The sequence below is a fragment of the Leuciscus leuciscus genome, assembly GCF_965113295.1.
Source record: "Leuciscus leuciscus genome assembly, chromosome: 19".
Taxonomy (NCBI): Eukaryota; Metazoa; Chordata; class Actinopteri; order Cypriniformes; family Leuciscidae; genus Leuciscus; species Leuciscus leuciscus.
This window is the reverse complement of record NC_138743.1, coordinates 7,923,541-7,946,841: the sequence shown is the minus strand read 5'-3', so window position 1 is coordinate 7,946,841 and position 23,301 is coordinate 7,923,541. Positions and strand designations below refer to the sequence as shown.

The 23,301-nt window shown below is 36.7% G+C and overlaps 2 protein-coding genes across 14 annotated transcripts in view; one reads left to right on the top strand and one right to left on the bottom strand.

The window, feature by feature from the left end:
* Nucleotides 1-14,478, bottom strand: part of runx2b (RUNX family transcription factor 2b) — a 149,252-nt gene extending 134,774 nt beyond the window's left edge. For 7 of the 13 annotated variants that reach the window (XM_082148611.1, XM_082148621.1, XM_082148619.1 and 4 more), the window contains exon 1: nt 14,368-14,451. The gene's annotated coding sequence lies outside the window, so the exon portion shown is untranslated. Of the gene's footprint in view, nt 1-12,710; nt 12,783-14,358 lie in introns of those variants that run through there. The other 6 variants (XM_082148615.1, XM_082148620.1, XM_082148614.1 and 3 more) reach the window with 6 other exon arrangements.
* opn8a (opsin 8, group member a) lies at nt 1,338-17,897 on the top strand (the record flags this gene model as incomplete). Its single annotated transcript, XM_082147689.1, has 4 exons — nt 1,338-3,787; nt 14,385-14,678; nt 16,275-16,606; nt 17,586-17,897. Exons 1-4 carry the CDS (start codon nt 3,718-3,720, stop codon nt 17,895-17,897), a joined length of 1,008 nt encoding a protein of 335 aa, XP_082003815.1. The 5' UTR covers nt 1,338-3,717.
* Between the last annotated feature and the right edge of the window lie 5,404 nt (nt 17,898-23,301).

The following is a 23,301-nucleotide window of genomic DNA, read 5'->3' as shown; positions in this document are numbered from 1 at the left end:
AAATTTTAGATAAGACCCGCCCTCTCCACTTTTTGAAAAGTTTGATTGATTCACCAGAATGATTGACAATTAGGAGGACCAATAGTTTAGACTACCCACCAGGAAGTAAAACATCCTCCGCTATACCTTTAAACAATGTAGTAATTATCCATTCTAATGATATCCATTCAACTTTACGAGTCTACTACGCTCTTAGAATCTCACTAGGTTTGAAGCTGGCAGCTTTTAAATAAAACAGTGCTTAAAGAAACTGAAGGTTGTGACAGCGAGATCCAAACGTCCACAGCTGCCATAGCTCACTCTGTAATTATAGAATCTGTTTAGCATCGGTTAATCTGCTTCAACACCGTGCTGAACTAAGTCACTAATGCATCTACAACTCAAGCCTAAAAGCCCCTGGAAAGTCGTGGCATTCATCATCTCTATTGATCACAACACAGGCCGTGTAAAAAACGTTTACTGGTTCAAAGACCACAATCAATTGACTGGGGCTGTTGAGAAAAGTCTTTATGCTGAAGAACAGTAAAGGTAAATACTTGATCAACTGAGGTTTGTGTGTTTACAACTGTGCATGCTGGTCAAGAGAAGGGTTTCTTGAGAACTGCAAGACAATATCACTGAAGACCTGAATCTCTTATTCAATGTTATAGAGCAGAGAGAAAAAAAGCAATTCAATTGCAATTCAAAGCCACAGTCCAGTACAGAGAACAATTCATTCCTCAAAGTCTTGCAAATGAATACAATTGTGCTTTCATTGAGTTGTAACACTGACTAATCACAAAGATTCTTTAGTTTCTTCATGGACCTTGGCTGAGCCATTCAAAGCAAATTCACAATGCCTAGATACTTCTGAGAAATGAGACCTGTACCAAAATCTATTGAATCCATTAATCTTGCCTCATCTGCCATCGTGCCATCTAAATCCACATTTTTATATAATTTTGAGAGCCTGATCACAAAAGTAAAAGTCTCACCATTAAAAGCCATGTCCCAAGCACACAATGATAATGTTCTCATTATAATTGTATGTAGCCTATTTGACAGAATTGTGCTGTGCATGATACACTTATAACTGCATTTTCGTTTTTTTATGTGATTCCAATCATATATCAAGCAATTCAAAACCATCATGGCGAACAGTGCACATCTGAAATGTCTCAGCTGAAGGAAATAATCCATTATATATCGGCTTTAATATATTGATAATATAACGATAACACCAACAATTAACATATATCGGCCGATACCGATATGGTAGCCGATATATCGTGCATCCCTAAAAAAAAATCATTGTCTATATATGAATGTCCCCACAAAACATGAAAACACAATGTGTGTGTGTGCACATGCATATCCACATATCCACACATGCACGCACACATCTTAGAAATAGCCTGTATTACATATTAATATAGCAATTTTTGACCAACGAGGGCGTGACCTAGAAAGTAAAGTGTTTCTCTTTATGTGGTGTGAAGAATCACAGGCCTGCTCCCAATTTGTGTTGTCACTTTGTTTGAGTTTTATAGACATCCATTAATCAAAGCAAAACACTACATTTTACAAGAGCTGCACTTTTATCCATTTTGGCACCCTAAAAGAACTAGGACAGTGAGAGTGAAGAAGCACAGTGAGGGCTGAAAACCTATTCACCACTTCAGTAATTTGCTTTCAAAGCCAGTGCTAGATAACGCACAGTCTGACCGCCCCCGGAAACATTTCGTCGGTTTGAATGATAAAAATGCATATAAAATATTTTAATATATTTTTGCCACATTATTAGACATTGCCCATGAACAAAATAAAGATTTCAACCCACTGAAAGCTATCAGGAACCTCATCCGAAAAGGGCAAAATGTCCTTCACATTATGAACAGAAAATGATGGACATGAATAACGGAGGCGAATGATAGTGAACAAACTCTATGAAAAATGTCTAAGCAAGCCACTTTTTAAAAATCTTTTGAAAGAATACATCTTTTGTGTGCATCAGTGGAATTATGAAAAGAACTCGCAAACACGAATATGAATCAGGCAGATTTGATTTCTGCTGGCTTAAAAGTCAGGTATGAAGGTAACGGTAAGTCCTTCAGTGAAATAGCATGATGCTTTAATAGTTGGTGGTATTGATTTTTGAATACTACAGTCACACCTCTGGAAATTACAGCTGATAATGAAGAAAAGCAGTGACATTTGCTTGGAATAGAGAGTGTGAAAGATCGATGGTAAAAAAAAAATTTCTAGGTGCAATAAAATTCAGTGAGTAACCCATCATATACTCATGCTTATAACCCAATGATCCTACATGACTGGTTTCATCATCCCAAAGTCAATGGGTTTTTTCAATGGGTTTTTGATTAAATGTCTGAAATAAGGTCTGTGGTGAACACAAGCTCAAGATATTTCCATGTTTTACTCTACAAGAGTTATTGTCATTATCGCATGCTCTGCATTTACAGTTTTAGATTGAAGTCATTGAACAAAATGAAAACCTAGAACAAAGTAATTTATAAGAACAGGGACAAAACCTGGAGCGGACCATATGGTTACATTACAACATTACGCTCGGGATTTTAAGTTTTAAAAAAGTCACTTGCTAAAAAGCGGCAAAATGGGACTAGAGAGTTTGTCGGGGACATTAAACATCATAACATCGAACAGGTAAACTACTGTACTTGTACTTTTACTTCTGAAAAATGCATTTAGGCTTCAAAATTCAAGTTGTGTTCATTTGTAAAGATTATTTTGATGAGCAAAATGTGTAAGAATCATAAACTTCATAGAATCATAAAGCTCATTTTCATAAAAGTCAATGAAAAAAATCCTATTGGGTTTTTGTTGAGGGAACCAATGCTAACTTTAGGGTTAGCCTGCAAAATTATGTCAGAAGAACTTCAAATGAGACGGTTGGAACACAATAACATAGCGTTAAAAATAAAGTATAATGCTTCAAAAGAACATTAGGGACATACAGGGGTCTGTAATAAAATGACATGACTGTTGTGTGATCCACTGATGTTACTATAGGTTTGTAGACTATTTCATTTTGATCATTTTTGTCTCTAAGAAAGACATAATATCTACCAGTAACACAAATTCCCCAACCTGATGCAAATTTTGAGAAATTTGGGAATTTAATCATGCAAAATGCAAATGGTGATTGAATATTAAATACGCACACTGAATATAAATAATCTTATCAAATAGACTGCAAGAACAGCTTTCTGTTAATAAAATAGTACACTTGAGCATTTTAGGCAAGTATTAGCTATAATGCACTTACATAACGATGAGTTTCATGCTCATATCTTCTGCAATATATAAAAGGGCAAGTTTGCAATAGTGACACATCCCAGAATTCGATCTTGGCACATTTTCTTGGCATTATCTACTGAAGAATTTGCATGAAATGAGGTGGACAGTTTAGACGCTACACACTGTCACGTTGTCACACCAGTGAGTTGCAATCCTAATCAAAAGGATGGGTCTCTATGATTCTTATGCAAGCTCAAGTAGCACACGAGTGAATGAGTTTGTGTGGTCGTCCATGTATGAAGAGGGATTACTCTGAATGAAAAGGTGAGGGAGAAATTAAGTGCGCTGTGCTAATAATTATGATTACAGGATGTCAAATTGGAGTGTTTTTCCTGGCGAAATGGAGATGAAATTGAAAACCCCAGGATGTCATTTGCAGACAATTCAGACTGAGAAGCTGTAATGGATCGATACACCTCTAAACTGTCTCCTGCTGTTGATTATGGTGCGGGGACGTACTTGCTGGTGGTTGGTAAGTGCTGATTTTTCATACTACTATTGAAATATACAAGGTTTTACATTTTCAATATTAATGACAACTCTCTGAATTATTTAATGCATGAAGAAAGTGGGTGAAAAAAAAAGTTTCATAACCTTCTTCCAAGTTCTTTTTAAAATAATAATGACTGGAAAAAATATTTTCTGAAGGATCCGGATAATATGACAAAAAACATATCCAATTATCTATTATTTAATTTTTGCAGTTGTTTGATCTACTATATAGTTTTTTTTTATCTTACATTTGACTGTGTACATAAATTCTGTCAGGTATGGTGACTTTTATATGCAAGGGATTTGCAAACATATCATGTTTCATTTGCTTTACCCCAGAGCCACAGTGTGGTGCCACTGTTATCACTAGACTCAAGTAATTTCTTAGACACCAGTAATTTCCTTGTTCACGATTTAGTTAGGAGGGCATTGGCATTTCATTCAAATTAACATTGAGAGCGCATGCCAGCAAATCACAACCTACTGTTTGACTGTCTGGCTTGATAGACAGTAATCATAACTGGGAGTTCTGGGAGTCACAAAGCGATTCCAAACCGATTCTTTGCCGACTTGAAAATCGTACAAATTAAGCCCACGAATGTTTTGTTTCTAGTTCCCAGTATGCTTTGCATAAAACGGATAAAGAGATTAAATGTTGAAATTAAGTGTTATTTGTGGTTACCATGAAGAGTGCAGAAGAGTATAATACCAATAATTGAATACTAATAATGAAAAGTCGCCAGTGACTTACATGTTCATTAAATATACATATGCTAAATAAGTTATATTTAACATTTGCTATGATAGCTCTGTATTTTAACTCAAATGAATAAGATTAATTGGTTTCAGGACTTCAAATTAAGTAGTTGAAGCGACTTAATTTTTTGAGTAGCCAACTTAAAAATTTGTGTTTATGTTACAAATGATTACGTTCCTTTAACTCAATATACAGTTTTGGTTGAACAATTTCATTTGAAGTTGTCAAAGCGAAAAAAAAAAAAAGAAAAAAACATTATGCAAACTGTTGCATTATTTTATTTTATTTTTGTTGTTGTTGAACTTATTTTTTTAAATAATAATAAAATACTGTAATACTATTTTCCCAATATTACTGTTTTTACTGGGTTTTGATTAAGTAAATTGGTGAACATAAGAGACTTATTTCAAAAACATTTAAAGATATATATATATATTTTATTTATTTTTTTATTCACAGATTTCTTGTTGTTAACTTTATTAAATAAACATCATAGCTGATTCAAGTTAGTGCTTGGACCAGGAACAAGTTTCCATCTGATTATACAAGCGTAAGGTCGTCAAATTGGTTAAAGGAACATGGTAGCAGGTAAACCAACTAATACCAGCTTGGACCAGCTAATGACCACCACATACAAGAACAAAACCAGTTTGATCCAAAACATCCATGCATACTTAACTTACTAATTAAATTAAATTAATAATATTATTATACAATATTGCTTGTAAATTTTGCACACAGTAAATGGTGATGGGATTTGATGCTTAACAAGCTGCAATTAATTAGCCTGGAAATCCAGACCTAAATCTGAAAGATTAATGGTCTGGCATCGACTAATGAAAATCGGCCAGCTCGAGGGGCGGCACCAAGCATGCATTTGAAAATCTTTGCAATTGGATAACACTACAACCAATCACAACAAGCCCCATATGCTTAGCTACCAGCGGAGCTAACTGGTAGATTAGACTCTTGCCGTATCCGGTCAGCAAAACAGCAAAACACACCGTTCTCGCAAAGGAACGATTAGAGCGCCGTCTTCTGTTCCTCTTTTAGATAAAAAGCCAAGTCTAACTCGTTCATTGTAGCGGCCAAAGCCGTTTTAAACAACTGGTGTTCATCCATAGCCATCTTGCAATGTTTACTAATGACTTCGACGTCACAGCGCTGTCGTCATCTGTTTAGCTCGCCTCTGGCCCGCCTATATCAGATAACCCGATGTGATTGGTGCAGCTCGGATACAAGGGCATATTTAATGAGCATCATTACTCGATGCCAGAGTAAACTCGCTGAGCAAATTCAACTTGTGCTCTCGCGAGAACTCTGAATTTCAGGGTAGCAATTAATTAGAAATCAAACTAGATCTCAGCCCAACTAGATGAAGAATGCAAAGTTCAATTCTGAATATGTTTAGCCATGATTTCATTCTTAGATCGGTGTAAGCCTCAAGGACAGATTGATCACTCATTAAGCTACATGAAATATTCATTGTTCAATCCCTTTCAAGTCGCATTCAGATCATTTTTTATAATCTAGATGGAGATAATGTAATGGGTAAATAAAGTCATTCACCATTTTAGCCACAATGTACAGAGATAAATGTCAAAGTCAGAGAGCCATGGAAGAGAGAGAGCCACAAAGTCTATTTTTATAGACCCATGCATGGCTTTTTGCGGACAAGTTACATAAATTCCCAGGCATTTAAATGTAGCAGGCGTTGAAAACCCCTACGCAAGTGGGTTAATAAATCAAAATCACTTGAATAATCAGAGATTAACTCAGACAGCAACCAGCACTACTGCATGCAAATACAGTCGCAACATGCTCTAAAAGATGTGCTTCTCAACTTCAAATCTTCCCTCGACATACATTCACGATCCCCATGCTCAATAGCAAAGATATGAATAGGACCATTTTATGCTCTTTACAACATAAAATACTCTTTTCTCCACAACATACTAATAACTGGGAGAAAAATCACAAAACATCTTTGTTATCTCAAATGTTTCTCCTTCACCGCTACATTAAATGCTGACCCTTTCTTCTAAGATGTTTCTTCCGAGGAAAAAGTCCACAGTAATCTTCAGAAGAGATCTCAACAATTTCAACCAAAGTTTGAAATCAGAGATGTCAATATCAACTCATCAAATTATTCCAAGTATGCCAACATTCCTACTGTGCACCACTATGAAAGCTAAAAAATAAAATAAAATAAAAATTCACAAACTGTAATTTAAGTCTATAATTTAAGGGTTAACACATTGTTTTTTTTATGTTGTTGCTGTGACAATGATATCATACCACTGATACATTATTTAAAATATTATTAATTATTTAAAACGTTGGTGAATTGGGAAACACACTTTGTGTTGATTCCATGTTAATTTACTGCAGCAACCTCAAGGGTTGTGTTATAATGACTTTTTATCCATGTATAGCACACCACCATAGCTGAAAAATAATTACAAATACGGCTACTGAAAGCCATTACAGGCCTCTATTAGTCCAGAAGTTAAGTGCTAACTCTGGATATCTGTTTTGATATTTATCTGCAGTTTCACTGTCTCAGGTTATGCAATGCACAAACATGAAGAAAAATTTTTACTCTGAGAATCAATTAATGTATAATACCAGAAGATACCACAACTCTGGGGAAATGTTTTTACATGTTTTCATACCAGAATAAAATGAAAGCGTCATGCATTAGATCATATTGTGAAGCTGAGGAAATGCTCTTTCTATCTCATTTGAAGGTCAGAGGAATAAGGTCAATGAACATGTTTCTCCTATGCCCTCAGGGAGGGTTAGACGTACAGTACACTTGCACTCAAAATAACCTTCTGTCAACACAATAGGAGTAGTACAGTATATGTGCTCTCTGAATGTCCCTGTTTGACAAATGCAACAAATGTTTATATCTAAAGTATAGATAAGTGGCACTGCAGAGCATTTACATTAGATCTCTAGCAGTCCACGCAATCATTGCAGATGGAGAGAACAGATGGAGAGAATGAGAGAACACGGTTGTGTCCGAAACTTATGATAGCTGCATCGCTGCTCCTTCAGACAACAACTTAATATGCAGTATTTGAGTAAAAACAGACACGGCTTCAGGTCTCTCAAACAGGTTTCGACAGTATAGGCTACTTTTTCAAAGTATAGTTCACCTAAAAATGAAAATTTGTTATATATCATTATTATATAATCTTTGTTAGATTATTAGTTAATGTTAGGGATGCATGATATAGCAGTACCTTATCAATTATCTGATGATATTAGTGTTTTTTAAATCATTATCTGTCAATATTTGATATTTATTGTGCAATTCATGCTCATTTCCTCCATTTTTACATTTAGATTACCTTTGCTGTCACCTATAATGCTCACTTATAGTTCATCTCTGAAAGTTCACTAATAATTTAAGAACACTATTAAATGTAGCAAATCTCAAAATGAATATGCATTTTTCATACTGTGTGCATGATGCCTAAATTCACTTGTAGCATTTAAAACATTTGATTTTAGTTTTTAGTGTTTCATTTTTAATATATTTAGTCAAAACAGTTCAGAATGTTTAATATTGGACACTTTTGCACTCATTTATCAGCAATAACATTACAATTATTATGATCATGCATCCTTATCGAAATGTAATGAATATTATATATAGATATCATCACTTTCATGGACCTTTGGTTGAAAAGATCTAGAGCAAGTTCAATTTCAGTTTCAGTGACTGTATATTTCTAGAAATAAACTGAAAAAAAAAATCTAATCTTTTGGTACACACAAAAAAAAGGGACTAAGATTTACTTTGAATTACTCAAATTTTTTACTCAAAAAAAGAAATTGCTCAATTTCACAAATAATTACAAAGAAATGGCAAGTAGAAAGACTGAAATGGTATTTTCTTGTAAAATGTACTCCAATAATCTGTTTGAAAAATATATTTTAAGTAAAGATACTTAAAAACTGAACATTATGGCATTTTAATAGGATATAATCTAAATTGCATGCATATGGCAGCATTTTTCAGCTTTCGGACACAGTTGCGAGCAGAGCGGAGGACAGACCAGCGTTTCCTGATGTGCTCAAGAGAATGTGACTGCGCTCCACTGAGCTGAGGAAATCTGATGAACGTCTTTGTAATGCTCTCAGAGACAGCTCACTTGACTGTGTTTACTGTTTACACCAGATCCATGCAAATCCCTAAGAATGCACCAAGAAATATCTGACAGTGATTTATGAATTTGTCCCATTGCTGTCTGACATGCAATTGCAGGAGTTTAACAAAACATGCATGGCTTTAGAAATAGCTTTAAATCTAGTTATGTAAACAGTTTAACTGCTCAGTACACTATTAAATACTAATTTAATGCTTTTCTGCCAAAGACGCAATAGCATGTCAGCGCTTTGTCTGATTAGAGTGAGATTAAACAGAGGATAGGAAGCAATATTGTTCTTTTCCTTAATTACTTTTTGGCACCTCAATGGAGACCAAGCGTCTAAAAAATCAGACTGCAGAAAAAATCATGCTGTAATTATTTTTCTAATTAGCATTTGCCTGCGTTTTTTAATGCAAGATGATTTATTCATGTCAGAGTGCATCTGTTGTTATGAGACAGCTTCAAAGAATACCTGTTAGGCTTTTCTGAGAATCTGTTTTAACCCTGTCATAAGGTTAATGTCCCTGCCTGTATTTATACATCTATTTATGAACACAAAATGAACAGATGTTGACATAGGTAAATGTCAGTGATGTGACATTACGTGTGCTAATGTGAAAAGACCTGCTTCCAACAAACTATACTGTAGATAAAGCACAATCTCTAAAGCCTGCCTTCGTCACACATCAGCCATGAGTTAACGATAAGTCATATTTCAATTAGAAATTTGCCTCAATAGAATTTTAATATTGGGCAAGCTATTAATTGCGTAACTAGCTCATTGAATTGAGAATTGTTTCATTTGCATTATGGGCTGCAACCCATAATCAATTGTGCCTCTGCCTACATTTTTGCAAAACTCCCATAGCATACCAATACAATTAGCAGAATATTGACTTATTTTCGCACGGTTCTTTGCAAAATATTACAGTGTGGTATGTTTACCTTTTTTCCCGCCTCAGGCAACATGACTGGAGCTGCTGGGAACCGAATAACATTAAATTGAATATTACATACAGCTCTGCAAGAGCAGAGGCCATCTCTCAAAAGACACATTTTCTTAAAGGCCCCCTGAAGTGCCTTGAAAAGCACAGCATTAATTAGTGTGTTGACGTAATTTCCTCTGAAACAGGAAGACAGGGCGGGACATATTGAACAGTTCCTCCCCTTTTTTAAATAGCCAATAGCGTTTAGTTTATATCACAGCTCATCCGGAGCTGTTGAGTTCGGTAAAGCCACCGTTTCTCCTCTAATCTCCTCCATCTCGCTTTAAAATACAGCATTCTGTGCAGAATTTAAATGGGTCCGATTCGTTTTCTGGTCTGCTGCGGCAACTCGCGCATATGATCCGCTCTGTGCTATCGTAGGCGTTTCTCAATACCAAGTGCGCAAATAAAAAAATGGAACAGCAGCGTTCTTGATAACATCACTCAGCTCACAGTTCGCGTGACACTAAAGTGAAACCAGACTTCATTTGCCCCAATGGAAAGTATTTCTACACTGTCTGAATCGTTCCCTATTCCTTATTTAGTGCACTGTGTGCAGTGTGTGTGTATGTGTGTGAAAAAGTGACCGATTTTAGCCACAACATCAGCTTATATTTATAATGTATGTTTTTGGGTGACGGGAGCTATAGATTCTAGAGAGCATTTTGATTGGACAGTAAATCTGATGAGAAGCTGAAGTGCAGATTGATGTCATCAAAATCATTGATCCATATTGACAGAAGTGAGAGACTGTACGTTTTGAACGCTTATCTCTAAATGCTAAGTTTTTCATTGTTTTGGAGCACACTAGCTTATAGATAACAGTAAGGCTAACATACTAAAAAGACAAAAAACTTCCATTTTTATTTCAGGGGGCCTTTAAAGGGGCTATATGCATCTTTTTCCCCAAAATAAACGTAACAATAGCCTTTTTATTTTACCATTTATGACTCAAACATCTCCTGATGAGCATACTGACACCTTGTCTGCTCATAGTTGGTGCACCTATAAGCCTGTATCCTATTTTTCCTATTTTCTGTCGGGTCGGATTTTTCCCGCGCTGTCTGCGGATGTGACGTCAAGCGCGTTCATGTTAAACGTTTCAGATCACTCTGCCACCACCGCTAGTCAGCAAGTAGCCTACACTCGCAAGCAGTGCAATGGATTGTGCGAATTGTGTATTTGACTGTTCTTACCTCAGTAAACATAATGTTGACCTCCTTGCAGCAGATGACTTGTGAAGTGTGCACGTACGAGCGCGCGCTGAGAGAGCGAGCAGAAAGGAAGAGCAGTTCTGTTTTTTGGCCACAGGTGTCAGTCGCGAGTTTAAATTTCAGAAAAAAGCATATAGCCCCTTTAAAGGGTTGGTTCACCCAAAAATAAAACTTCTGTCAGTAATTTCTCACCCTCATGTTGTTCCAACCTTTCCAAGACTTTCGTTCATCTTCGAAACACAAATGAAGATATTTTTTGATGAAATCTGAGAGCTGTCTCACTCCTTCATAGGCTGCTAGGTAATTTCATCTGCCGACCCAGAAAAGTTAGTCAAGAGATCGTTAAAATAGTCCAAGTGACTACAGTGGCTAATTTAATAACAAATGATCGTTGCGGACGGAAGCAAATCAATCAAAAATAACTTTAGCTTGAAAATAACTTTATTAAAGAACCGCTATAAAGCCAAAACAATCTCTGTTACCTTAAATTATACGCTTGTCTCTGTAAAGCTGCTTTGAAACAATCTACATTGTTAAAAGCGCTATATAAATGAAGATGACTTGACTTGACTTGACTCAACCTTAAGTTTATCAAGCGACGAGAATACGTCTTGTTTGCAAAAACAAAAATAATGACTTTATTCAACTATTTATTTTCTTCCGTGTGGGCCTCTGACGCGAGTTCACGAGAGCGCTTCGACGCATGCGCGAGAACTGAGAAGATGACGCTCACGATCATTTGATGGAAAAGTGTGAAAGTTAAGCCATTCATTTTGCAGCATTGGTAAGGCACTTTTACGTTTTCTCGTTGGTTTTTCATGATTCGGACATAAAGGAAATGCACACTTTAGAACCATTTTAAACACTACATATGTTCTCGCGCATGCATCACGGAGCTCTCGTGAACTCACGTCAGAGGCCCACACAGAAGAAAATGAATAGTTGAATAAAGTCGTTATTTTTGTATTCACAAGACGTATTCTCGTAGCTTGATAAAGTTAAGGTTGAGCCACAGTAGTCACTTGGACTATTTTAACAATGTCTTTACTAACTTTTCTGGGCCGGCAGATGAAATTACCTTAATGCAGCCTATGAAGGAGTGAGACAGCTCTCAGATTTCATCAAAAATATCTTCATTTGTGTTTCGAAGATTGGAACAACACGAGGGTGAGAAATTAATGACAGAATTTAAAATTTTTGGGTGAACTAACCCTTAAGACCATTCCCAAGAACACTGTTGACCACATAAGGGAATCAGTCAGATTTCTGCCCTGCTTTTCTTACTGCCATTGGCTAGATTGCCGTGAAATGCCTTACTGTTCAACTCAGCGAAATTGATCTTTGGGTGGATTTTCATCCCAGCATAGATGATGTAGAAAATATCTTTTCAGTTGAAGAGTCACCATGATTGCTTAGTGACATTTCGTTTTTTCAAATAGGCTAGTGGTCTTTCTTTCTTTTCTTTTTTTAAATAAACAAAAAATAAATAAAAATGACATATAGTCTATAGGCCTACTGTAAACAGAGATGACCTGATCATACATTGCTGAGATTGAATAGCCAATAGCTTTACAACCTATTTGCAACTTACAAATAGGCTAATTCAAGATTCTGGCCCTTTAAAGTAGTTAAGGGTTGAAACTTGAACCTATCTATTATTTAAATATTTATTTTAGATTTAAAAGTCTACAAGAATTTGGCTGTAAAGTTCTGGGGTCGATAAGAAAGAATCAAAAACCCCAGATTATAAGAAGCTGCTGATATGAGTGAATAAAAACCTTACCTTAAAATGCTCTTGATGGAATGTTAACAAACATCCAAAAATAATCCAAATCCCAGTGATCCAAGGTGCGATCTGTAAAATATATTAAGTCGAAGACTAATTAACATAATCACATTGTCAAACTTTAAGTAGGCCTAGGTGGCTTTCGGCAAACGGATCTTTCATTCTTTTGGTGGTTTATTTCTACACAACTTCTGTGACAGTCTATGGGATCGCGTGCGCTCCCCTTAAGTAGCTAACAAACAGAATGCGAGTATACTTTTACGTACATATATTTTACATACATCAATTTGAACATCATTTTTGGGAGATGATTTTTGTGTTGTGTTGCGAACTTGCGATGTCCTGTTCTGGCTTGCAGAGTGCACGCGCACGTGCCTTCACTACGATGGCACGTTGCTGAAATAACATTCACTTAAGTAGATCGATTTGCTTTTTTGATTCCTGCTAACATTTTAATAATAATTTTTAATAATAATAGTTTGTTCAATTTAAAGTTAATTCAAATAATTTATAATTCGATTATTTTGATACAACTTGACCCTTTCATGCATGAACTGACAACCTCAGTCAGGATTTTCCCCCGTGCTTTTATTGCTCTTACCGCATGTAAAACAAGATATTAACTTTTATTAAATTTTTTACACATATTTTTCAAAGAGATTTTCAGATGTCCACTTGAGTAGACAGTGTGCGTTTTTTATTATAACTGTAGAGATACTGTGTTATAAAACAGAAATAACGCTCTATACTGTGCGTATTTAACAAACCAATGATTAAATGATACGAAAATATATTTAAAAAAAAAAAAACTATAAAATATATATAACACAGCCACAGTTTAAATTATTGTAAACAGAGGATTAATCAGAATTTCCTCATAATCTAAAATCAATACTTGGAAAATGTAACAATGATATGACTTCTTAGATGTTACTTGATGTTACTTGATGCTACAACATTTTTTTTTTTAGTAGGAAACCTTCAAGGAACTGATTGATATTCCGGAGCAACTTGGCATTTCTGACTGCCTGTCGGCCATCTTGGTTTGGGGAAAAAAATTACAACGGCTTGCCAGTTGGTGGCAATGTATAGGATGATGCACTAGTGTCCACTGTAGAGGTTGATGTGCAACTATGCCATCAAAATAGTCTGTTTGTTTTTTTAACAGCTGTCCACTTTAGTGACTTCTATTTGAAAGGGTTCAAATAAATGCTTTGGTACTGGTGGTGGATGAATGTAATGTTAGTTATACACTATCATACAGTACAGGTGAAGATAATCCAGCCAGAATCATGAACAAAGACTTTAGAAATATCAAGACGGTGCACTCATATTACCATGAATGGGAGAAAGTGCAACTTTGTCAAATGTTTTAAAAATATTTGAGCAAGTAACAACATTTATGGGACAGTTTATGTCAGATTGTTGTTGCTGATTTGAAATATGTAAATGTGAGTGTGGCAAGCTTTTTTTTTAGATTTCAGTTATCAGTAACTTAAATAGGACTTGGTCTTGGGTGCCCAAAAAGCTCCCCTGAGGTGTTGCAAATATGGTCGCCGAGTAAACAGACTTTTCTTAAAAGTGACTGTCATAATTCAGACACAATCTTGCTACTTAATTGATTGACCTGAAATTAGATTTTTACTTTGTTTACCACCAATTTTTCTCCAGCCTTCCTCTCCATCCTGGGCAACGCAGCCGTCCTGGTAGCAGCCGCTTGGCGTCACAGTGTTCTCAAAGCTCCTGAGCTCCTCACGGTCAATCTGGCCGTGACTGACATTGGTATGGCTCTCAGCATGTACCCACTCTCAATCGCCTCTGCCTTCAACCACGCCTGGATTGGAGGTGACCCTTCCTGCCTGTACTATGGCCTGATGGGAATGATCTTCAGCGTGGCCAGCATCGTGACTCTGGCCGTCATGGGGTTAGTGAGATATCTGGCGACAGGAAACCCTCCGAAATCAGGTACTGTGCTGATAGCATTAGGTCCCAAAGTGAGATTTAGAAACATTGATTGCTTTATTGATACAATATTTCGTTTCATTTTGCTGCATCCAAGCACAAAAGATCAATGTGTGGTTAATGAACTGTTGTTTTGTTTTTTACATATCCTGGGCAATAACAGTGGAAATGTTCAATAGCTTTTATAGTCAAAATTGTAAGATTTGTGCCAAAACTAAACACTGAGAAATATTCACTGTAAAAAGTGTGACAACTAGCCCTGGTCTCCCCTATAAAATGTATGGTTTTACACAACAGAAATTGAAAAACCCATTTGTACTAGCAAATGACATACAATTTAATCACAGTAAAATAAGAATAAATAGATGAAACATCACCGTGTTTCTATTGTTTGATGATAAAACAGGAAGCCACAAATAATACATTGTCACCACAAATGGCATGAAGTCATGGTATATAAAGGGTTCCATTATGTGCTTTGTTAAATTAAAGTTTTCAATAGTTGATGAAAAAAGAAATGTAGGCAAAGATTTAGAAAAAAAACAAGAAACAATATTTTCTTTTATATCCAAGTGAAACAGATTATTGAAAATATGTCGGTGGAAAGACTTGTTTCTTTCCATTGGTTGTTGATTGTATGGTTGCAGATCTGAATGTGAGCTTGCAGTCAATATTAAGACTATAATGATTGAAGCATATTGTTTCACCGGAAGATTGAGTTATGACATTTATGCATTTAGAAAATACACTGTAAGAAAAACTCTGTAAAAATGTAATTTTCTGCCAGGACATTTTCTATTAACAGACATTTCCTTTCACCCTAAAACACAATGCAATCCATAATTCAAAATGGGTAAAACACCTGTGAAAAAATCAATGCTGAAAATTCCTTTATATTAACACATTGGGTCCTGTTTTTAATTCCAAGAAATATGTTCTTGTAATAAATAGTTATTTTTAGTAGATAGTTTATATTCTTATTAACAACACTCTATGTAAACTTTCCAGAAAAGGTATAGCTTAGTTTAATTCTGTCATTTCGTGGACACGCTCAGCCATTTTTATATATGACTATGATTCATCATCCAAAATGAGCTTTCAAAATGTTCTGTATGTACTATGTGTACACTGTTAGCTAACTGCGTGATATGTACATTTCTGAAATACATAACTTTAGATCACTCTGAACTGAAATTAGACATGCATTTTCTGTAAAGCTGCTTTGAGGCGATGTGTAAGTGTTATACAAATAAATGTGAATTGAATTGAATATGTAGACTCCTAACTATATGTACTTTTTAATTAATTTGTACTAACGTGAAACACAAGCACAGCAATTATGCTTGAAATCCTGAATGATGCATGAAAAGGTCATTGGGGGGAATATAGACAGACTGAATGTTAATCTGTGATTTTCCAATTAGACAGTTTTTGTTTTCCTTTTCAAATTTACCAACCTGCTAATTAACTTCAAATCTCCTCTGCATTTACAAAGAAACTCTAAGGAAAAATAGTTTATTGCCAATTTGTTACCTGAGAAGTCTTGGATTTTCTTCATAGGCACGGCTAGACTCAATTTTTATTTCGAATCTGTTCTAGGAAGCAAGTTTCGAAGAAAAACTATAAGTATATGGATTGGTGTCATCTGGCTTTATTCACTGCTGTGGGCAGTGTTTCCTCTTCTGGGATGGGGAGGATATGGGCCGGAACCCTACGGTTTGGCTTGTTCTGTGGACTGGGCCGAGTACCAGCACTCCTTAAACGGCTCTTCGTTCATTATGTCTTTGGCCATCCTGTGCACCCTGATCCCATGTGGAGTCATCCTGTTCTCCTACGCTGGCATCGCCTGGAAGCTCCACAAGGCTTATCAGTCCATCCAGAGCAATGATAACCTGCCCAACTCAGGGGCCGTTGAGAGAAAAGTCACCCTGGTAAGGACCATCCAATATTGCACACACAAAAATATTAAGAGCTTTCTCAAAATTGGAAAGATCCATTCTTACTTTTCACATTTTCAATATGTACACAAAATTAAGGGTAGGGTTTTTTTCTGTCTTTTAAAGAGCCATTTACTTTGAAAGCTTGTCTTTTTGATTTCTGTTAAGCTTCCAGCAGATGTGTGAACGCTCCAGGGTTTGCACGTACAGTGACACTGCATGCTGTTAAACACTTAAAGGACATGTTTGTAGATTTTCACCCTGCTTTGTATTGTTACAGTGTCGGTATATAGGCCTACATGTACATTAACAATGTATAGGCTACTCTTTCTCCATTGTAACAACACAAAGCTGGTCAAAAACCTGCAAACTTGTCCTTTTAAGTGTTTAACAACATGCAGGGTCACAGTATGTGCAAACCCTGGGGCGTTCACACATCTGGAAGCTTAACAGTTTTTCCTGCGACAGTGACAGACGACGATTCTCACCCCTGCTCCATCTTCTGCCACAACAAAAAGATTTTGCTCAGCTGGTTTCCAATCTAAAATCATAAACCTAAGAGGAATATTTTGCTGTTTGTTTTCCAAATTATAGAAGTGGGTAAAGGTCAAGATCCAATTCATTCCAATCTCCTTAAATGTCACTAATTGAAGTAAACAGATTCCAAGAAATAGACCCATGTGTGCTTGTCATTTAAAGTGTTTTGTAAGTGTTTTGTTAGAGCTGTCCCTCCTGGAGGTAAGGGCAAAATGGTAATTACGTATTTCTGAAAACTTTTCCCTGTACCTGCCAGCTATGATATTTAAGCACAATGTTGTTCATAAACCTCAATTATTAAATGGTGCATGTGGAACCATCATTCTGAATGAATGCATTAGTGCCCTTTCCTCCAGACAACAGCGGTAGCCTGTCCAACGTGAATCACTCAGAACTGCTTTCTGTTGTCAGTTCAAGTTTCCCTCTTGTGTTTCAGATGGGTATCCTGATCAGCGCTGGCTTTATTGTGTCCTGGACCCCCTATGTGTTCATCAGTCTCTGGACCATGTTTCACTCTGAGGGCAAAGACAGCATGGCGCCCATTGTCAGCTTGCTACCCTGCCTCTTCGCAAAATGCTCAACGGCGTACAACCCTTTTGTTTACTACATTTTCCGCAAATCCTTCCGCAGAGAGCTACGACAAATCCGGATGTGTTGTTACCAAGGCTGCTGGGATGCTGTGAGCAAAATGACAAGAGGAGAACGTTCAGAGGAAAATAGCGGGGCACAAAAGACAGGAGAAGAGTGAACGCACAATGGTAGAGGTCACCCCTAAAAATATATTGGAGAGGTGAGGAGATAAGCTCCAACTAATAAATCAAAGGAAAGAAAGGTTGCTGGATGGTTTGCATCCTAGAAACACTTGGTCTTGGTGTGCTAATGCATCTTCAACAGTATCAAGTCTGAAGAACACAGTAGAGCACTGCATGAATGTAGGACACAAAATGAAGCAATTGCCTGAGAAAATGTTATTTTAAACTATTGGAAATATTTCATATTCATTCCAGATATTCGTAGGATATTCTCTGTTCCAAAGACTGTTGGTGATTTGAGATCCAGCATGAATTCAACACACTCCCTTGTGTTCTCTGTTCACTGACAATCCCATGTTTATCTGTTTGAGCAATGTCTTATTCTTTTGTCCTTTTATCTAATCTTTTATCGTCGAACCTTTTCGCTTTCGTCAGATCATTGTGAGATAAAAGCTATTGAAATCCTTTATGAACAATGCTTTCTAAGAAGATAGAATGGTTGTATGATTGACTTCTCAATCATTATGAAGATTTATTTTTTGCAAAACTTTGTTTCAATGATTTTATGTCTCAGAATGTTCCTTTCAGTTTTCCATTTAACCTGTTTTTCATTAAAACCATTTTTCACACTCTCTGTTTCCTTGTATTTCCCTCCTGTGTTCTTTGTTCTTCACTAATCTATGTGAATTTTTATATATTAGTGCCACATTAATGCATTCAAAACTGCAATTACCAGTGAAAGGGGCTGATCATCGGGTGACATAAAGATTGAAAGAAGGATCCTGTTGAAGGCTGTTTGCATGACTCCTTCAACACAAAAACTCCATTGAGACTTGATTAAAAAAAAAGTCACGCTCACCATGTCAAGCTATAAGGCACAGATGGTATCTTACTGTTAGATAGAATTATTTGAACACTATTTACAGGAATCGTGTTTCCAATCAGAGTCGTCTGATGTGTGTCAGCTCCTTTAAAAGCTGCATTGGGTGCTTTCTTCAGCTGGTCACATTTCTTAGCTTTTCTTAGCTAAAACATTTCATCTTGCATTTGTGGTACTTTGCAAATGCGTTTTATGTACATATTTGATTGTTTTAGCCATGTCCAAGACTTACAATCTTAAAATCACAAATATTATTTATAAGATTTAATATAATATATACATTGAGAGTTAATGTTAATGATGAAAAAAAAAAAATCTTGCCCATGGCTTTTCATGACACTATAGCTTCACTGCGGATCAACTCTCTGTGGGATTTCTGATTTGTCGGCAGTGTCTTACTGAATCAGGAAGCAGATCAAAGTGAAGAGGGCTGACCAGGACACATAGGACACATGTCCCAGCAGCTTTCCATTCCCATCATTATTTTACTAATATTAGAGAAGTGCAAATGGATACAAGTGGACATGTAGGATAATGTTCATTATGGGCCCTATTTGAACGATCTGAAACGCAAGTATCAAGCACGAAACGCAAGTAACTTTGTGGGAGGGTCTTGGGCGCTGTTGCTATTTTCCCGGCGGGATAAATGACTCTTGCACCCGACGCAAATCTAAAATGGGTTGGTCTGAAGTAGCTTCATTATTCATAGGTGTGGTTTGGGCGTAACGTGAAATAAACCAATCAGAGCGCCATCTTACATTCCCTTTAAGAGCAGACGCGCTTATTCTATAGTGGATTCCTATTTTAACGGCGGATTTGCCAGACGCGCGCCAGCAGCGGTTCACAGCCGAGGAGACCGACGTTCTCGTCAGGGCCGTAAAACACAGAGAAGTGACATTGGGGATGGAGAAACACACCCAAATTAACTTCGGTTAAACAGGCGTATGATAATTTGGGTAAATGTGTAAGCTAGATGTATGCTTTTATAATAAACTATCTATCTATCTATCTATCTATCTATCTATCTATCTATCTATCTATCTATCTATCGTAATAATGTATGATTTGCAAAAATGAAAACTGCTGCTTCTGTGTGAGAGAATCAAAGTGTATGCGCGTTGTGCACACGCTACATTGATTATGGCCAAGCATGCACCCTTAAAATAGCATATGAATAACATGCGCAACGCGCCACTGACTTTAAACTAGATTTTTTCGGTTAGTGGCGGAATTGTTTTCTAAACGTGCAAAATAGCATGAGGGAACGTTTGCGCCGGAACACGCCTCCTCTTTGCGCTGAACCGCCTCCGGGAGCGCAAGTGTATTTCTTAGTTAACCGATGTGCGTCTGTGAAGGGAAAAGTCCGCTGTGCGCAGGTGCAAAATAGGAATGATACATGCATTGCTGTACAAAGTCAATTGCGCTGGGTGCAAGATAGGGCCCAATATGTCTGAACATATAATTATGCTGTGTGCAGTGTCTTTGATTGCATGGTTTGATTGCATTCCTCCTTGCCAAAACACCATCATCACAAATTTATGTTTTTTAATCAATATATATTTAGGATTCTGGGAAATGCAGTTCATAACAATGGGCACTCCAGCTGGTGATCGTGACACACATTACTTATGCGTTACCTCCTCCAATACTGGTAATCAATATGCTGGTGTGCTCCTAAAAGTGTTCCATGTATTTTAAACAGATGCATGACTCACCAAGTGAGCATTATATTCAGTATTCAGAAGAGAGCTGCATCTTCTGGTTCAAAGACAATAGAAAGACATTCCTCCTTCAGAACCCAGCATTGATGACAAGTTGGATCTATCAGAGACTTAAAAGTTAAAGGTGAAGTGTGTCATTTCTGTGACACTATAGCATCACCAAACAGAATTGCAGAAATAATAAATAATAAAAACCGCAACCTATATACGTCTGCCATTGTTTGAGCCAGAAGTGGACACGTTGGACAGCTCAAATAAACAATACAGTCTCTGAATATTAAAACTGGTATAAGTATTTCTTTTCACCTATACATTTACCTTGAGTTCATCAGTTACATCACATGTATGCAAGCAGCGATAAATAAAGCATTGACAATTTGCAGCGGCAATAATGTTAATAATAACATTAATTTGAGCCTTGTGAAACTTTCAGAGCTGTAAATCACATTCATAGAAAGAGGGGTGACAGATTCAGGGTTTCAAATTTCTCAAGAAAGCTACATCAGAATTAATGTGGCCATTATGTACTCTCAGTCTAAAGTGACAAGTACTTTCAGAAGTTTGGAAACTATGATGAATGGGATGGACATCATTACGATGAAGCATTAATTCAGATGGAATAAATGGGCTTACAAACAGAGATAGTTATACAGGATTGAATAGGGTCCAGTCTTCTCTTGTAAACACACGATCTGTTTACTCAAACCACAATTGCAACCAAACTAACATATTAAATTAAATGTGAGTAGTTATGTAGTCTGGCCATTTCTATAACACCAAAAGGAGGGCACTGCAGGATTCAGTGAAGCCTGGATAATAAAAAATAATGCCAAACCTATAAGCAGAGAAATTAACTTTTCCATTAAGGGGTGATATTTTCCCCTCTAAAGTTGATTTCTAGAGCCATTTCATACCTTTATTAGCAACTTTTCTAACCAAACCCTTTTAAATGTAAGCACCCTATTCATGTAAATTCTTAAATGTATTCAATAAATACAATTAGAATATTTAGACACTATAGTCACTGTCTTAATGAGTGAGTCATTGATCCATTCAGTCAGTCAAACAATTCGTTCAAAACAGCGGATTCATTCAGGAAGGAAGCAAGTGGCTGTCTTTATGAATGGGGCGTTGAATCATTGACCCACCAGATTCATTCAAATATGCTGAATCATTCAGGACGAAACACCACTGTGCTGATCGGATATGGTTCTGCTCTTTTTGGAACTATTTTCATTGGTGGAATGCGGTAAAAACAGACAAACAAATAACACTTTGAAAAAACAGAATAAATAAAAAACAGATAAACAATAACATTTTAATATGTTAGATGAACGTCCAAATTAAACATTGCTGAGGGGAAAAAAAATCCATGAACGTTATAAATAATGCTTTTGTGCTAACATTTTAAGAACATTATTAAAGACCAGATAACTTTGAACAAACATTATATTTATGTTTCTGGAATCATGTTTGTTTTGAGAAAACTTAGCCAGAACATTCTGAGAAAATTCCATGTTAGCTGGGATTGCTCCCTGATTTTTAAAAAAAAAATTTAATGGCACAGCATGTTCAAACCTATTTTCAATAATTTTCATGTTTTCTTAAGACTCATAATTAGTTTAGTGTTTTAGGTCTTCCTTAACACCAGATGAAAGATGTGAAATCCTAATTAGAATTGTTTCAACTATTACAAATGAATTCAGAGATAAGAGTTATGAATAATTCAAAGGTATTGACAACTCTAAATAAGCAATGCAAATATGTTATTAGAAAGGCAAAACAACAACATTACAGGCAAAGAAGCATTTTAAGTGTCCTTTGAGGTGGTAGTGACTGCATATATGACACAGACATTTTTAAACATGCTGATCTTTTCAATAAATCTTACAACACCTTGAACAGGAAGAGATATGAGAAAAAGCCAATCAGATATCGGAGACTCAATTCTTTGCAGCTTGACACGTTCACAGCCAAACCAACCTGAACAGGCTGATTTCCACGTAAAGATGGTCAGTGAGGCATGGAATCTGATGGTTGAGTTCTGCTGTCCGCATCAGTCAAGGTCACTGGAACCCCAAGGCTGAACTCTCGTGCCATCAGAAAAATGCCACGTACAGGGAAGCATTGTGCATTGTGCAACAGTGAATAAGGCTGAGAGCACTTCAATGAGAATAATCACAGATAGTGGCAAATAGAGTTTATGAGTGTTCAGTGAACATGTGCTGCCGGTTATGCAATTGCAGTGTCTTTATACACAACATTGCCAAAAGTATTGGGAAACCCCAAATCACTGAATTCAGGTGTTCCAATCACTTCCATGGCCACAGTTGTATAAAATCAAGCATCTAGGCGTGCACACTGCTTCTACAAACATTTGTGAAAGAATGGGTCGCTCTCAGGAGCTCAGTGAGTTCAAGCATAGTAACGTGATAGGTTGCCACCTGTGCAAGAAGTCCATTTGTGAAATTCCCGCACTACTAAATATTCCACAGTCGACTGTTAGTGGTGTTATAACAAAGTGGAAGCAATTGGGAACAACAGAAACTCAGCCACTAAGTGGTAGGCCACGTAAAGTCACAGAGTGACTTGCAGAATCAATACAGACCTCCAAACTTCGTGTGGCCTTCAGATTAGCTCAAGAACAGTGCGTAGAGTGCTTCATGGAATGGTTTTCCATGGCCGGGCAGCTGCATCCAAACCTTACATCACCAAGTGCAATGCAAAACGTGGGATGCAGTGGTGTAAAGCACGCCGCCACTGGACTCTGGTGCACTCTGTACTCTGGCTTGGCCCCTT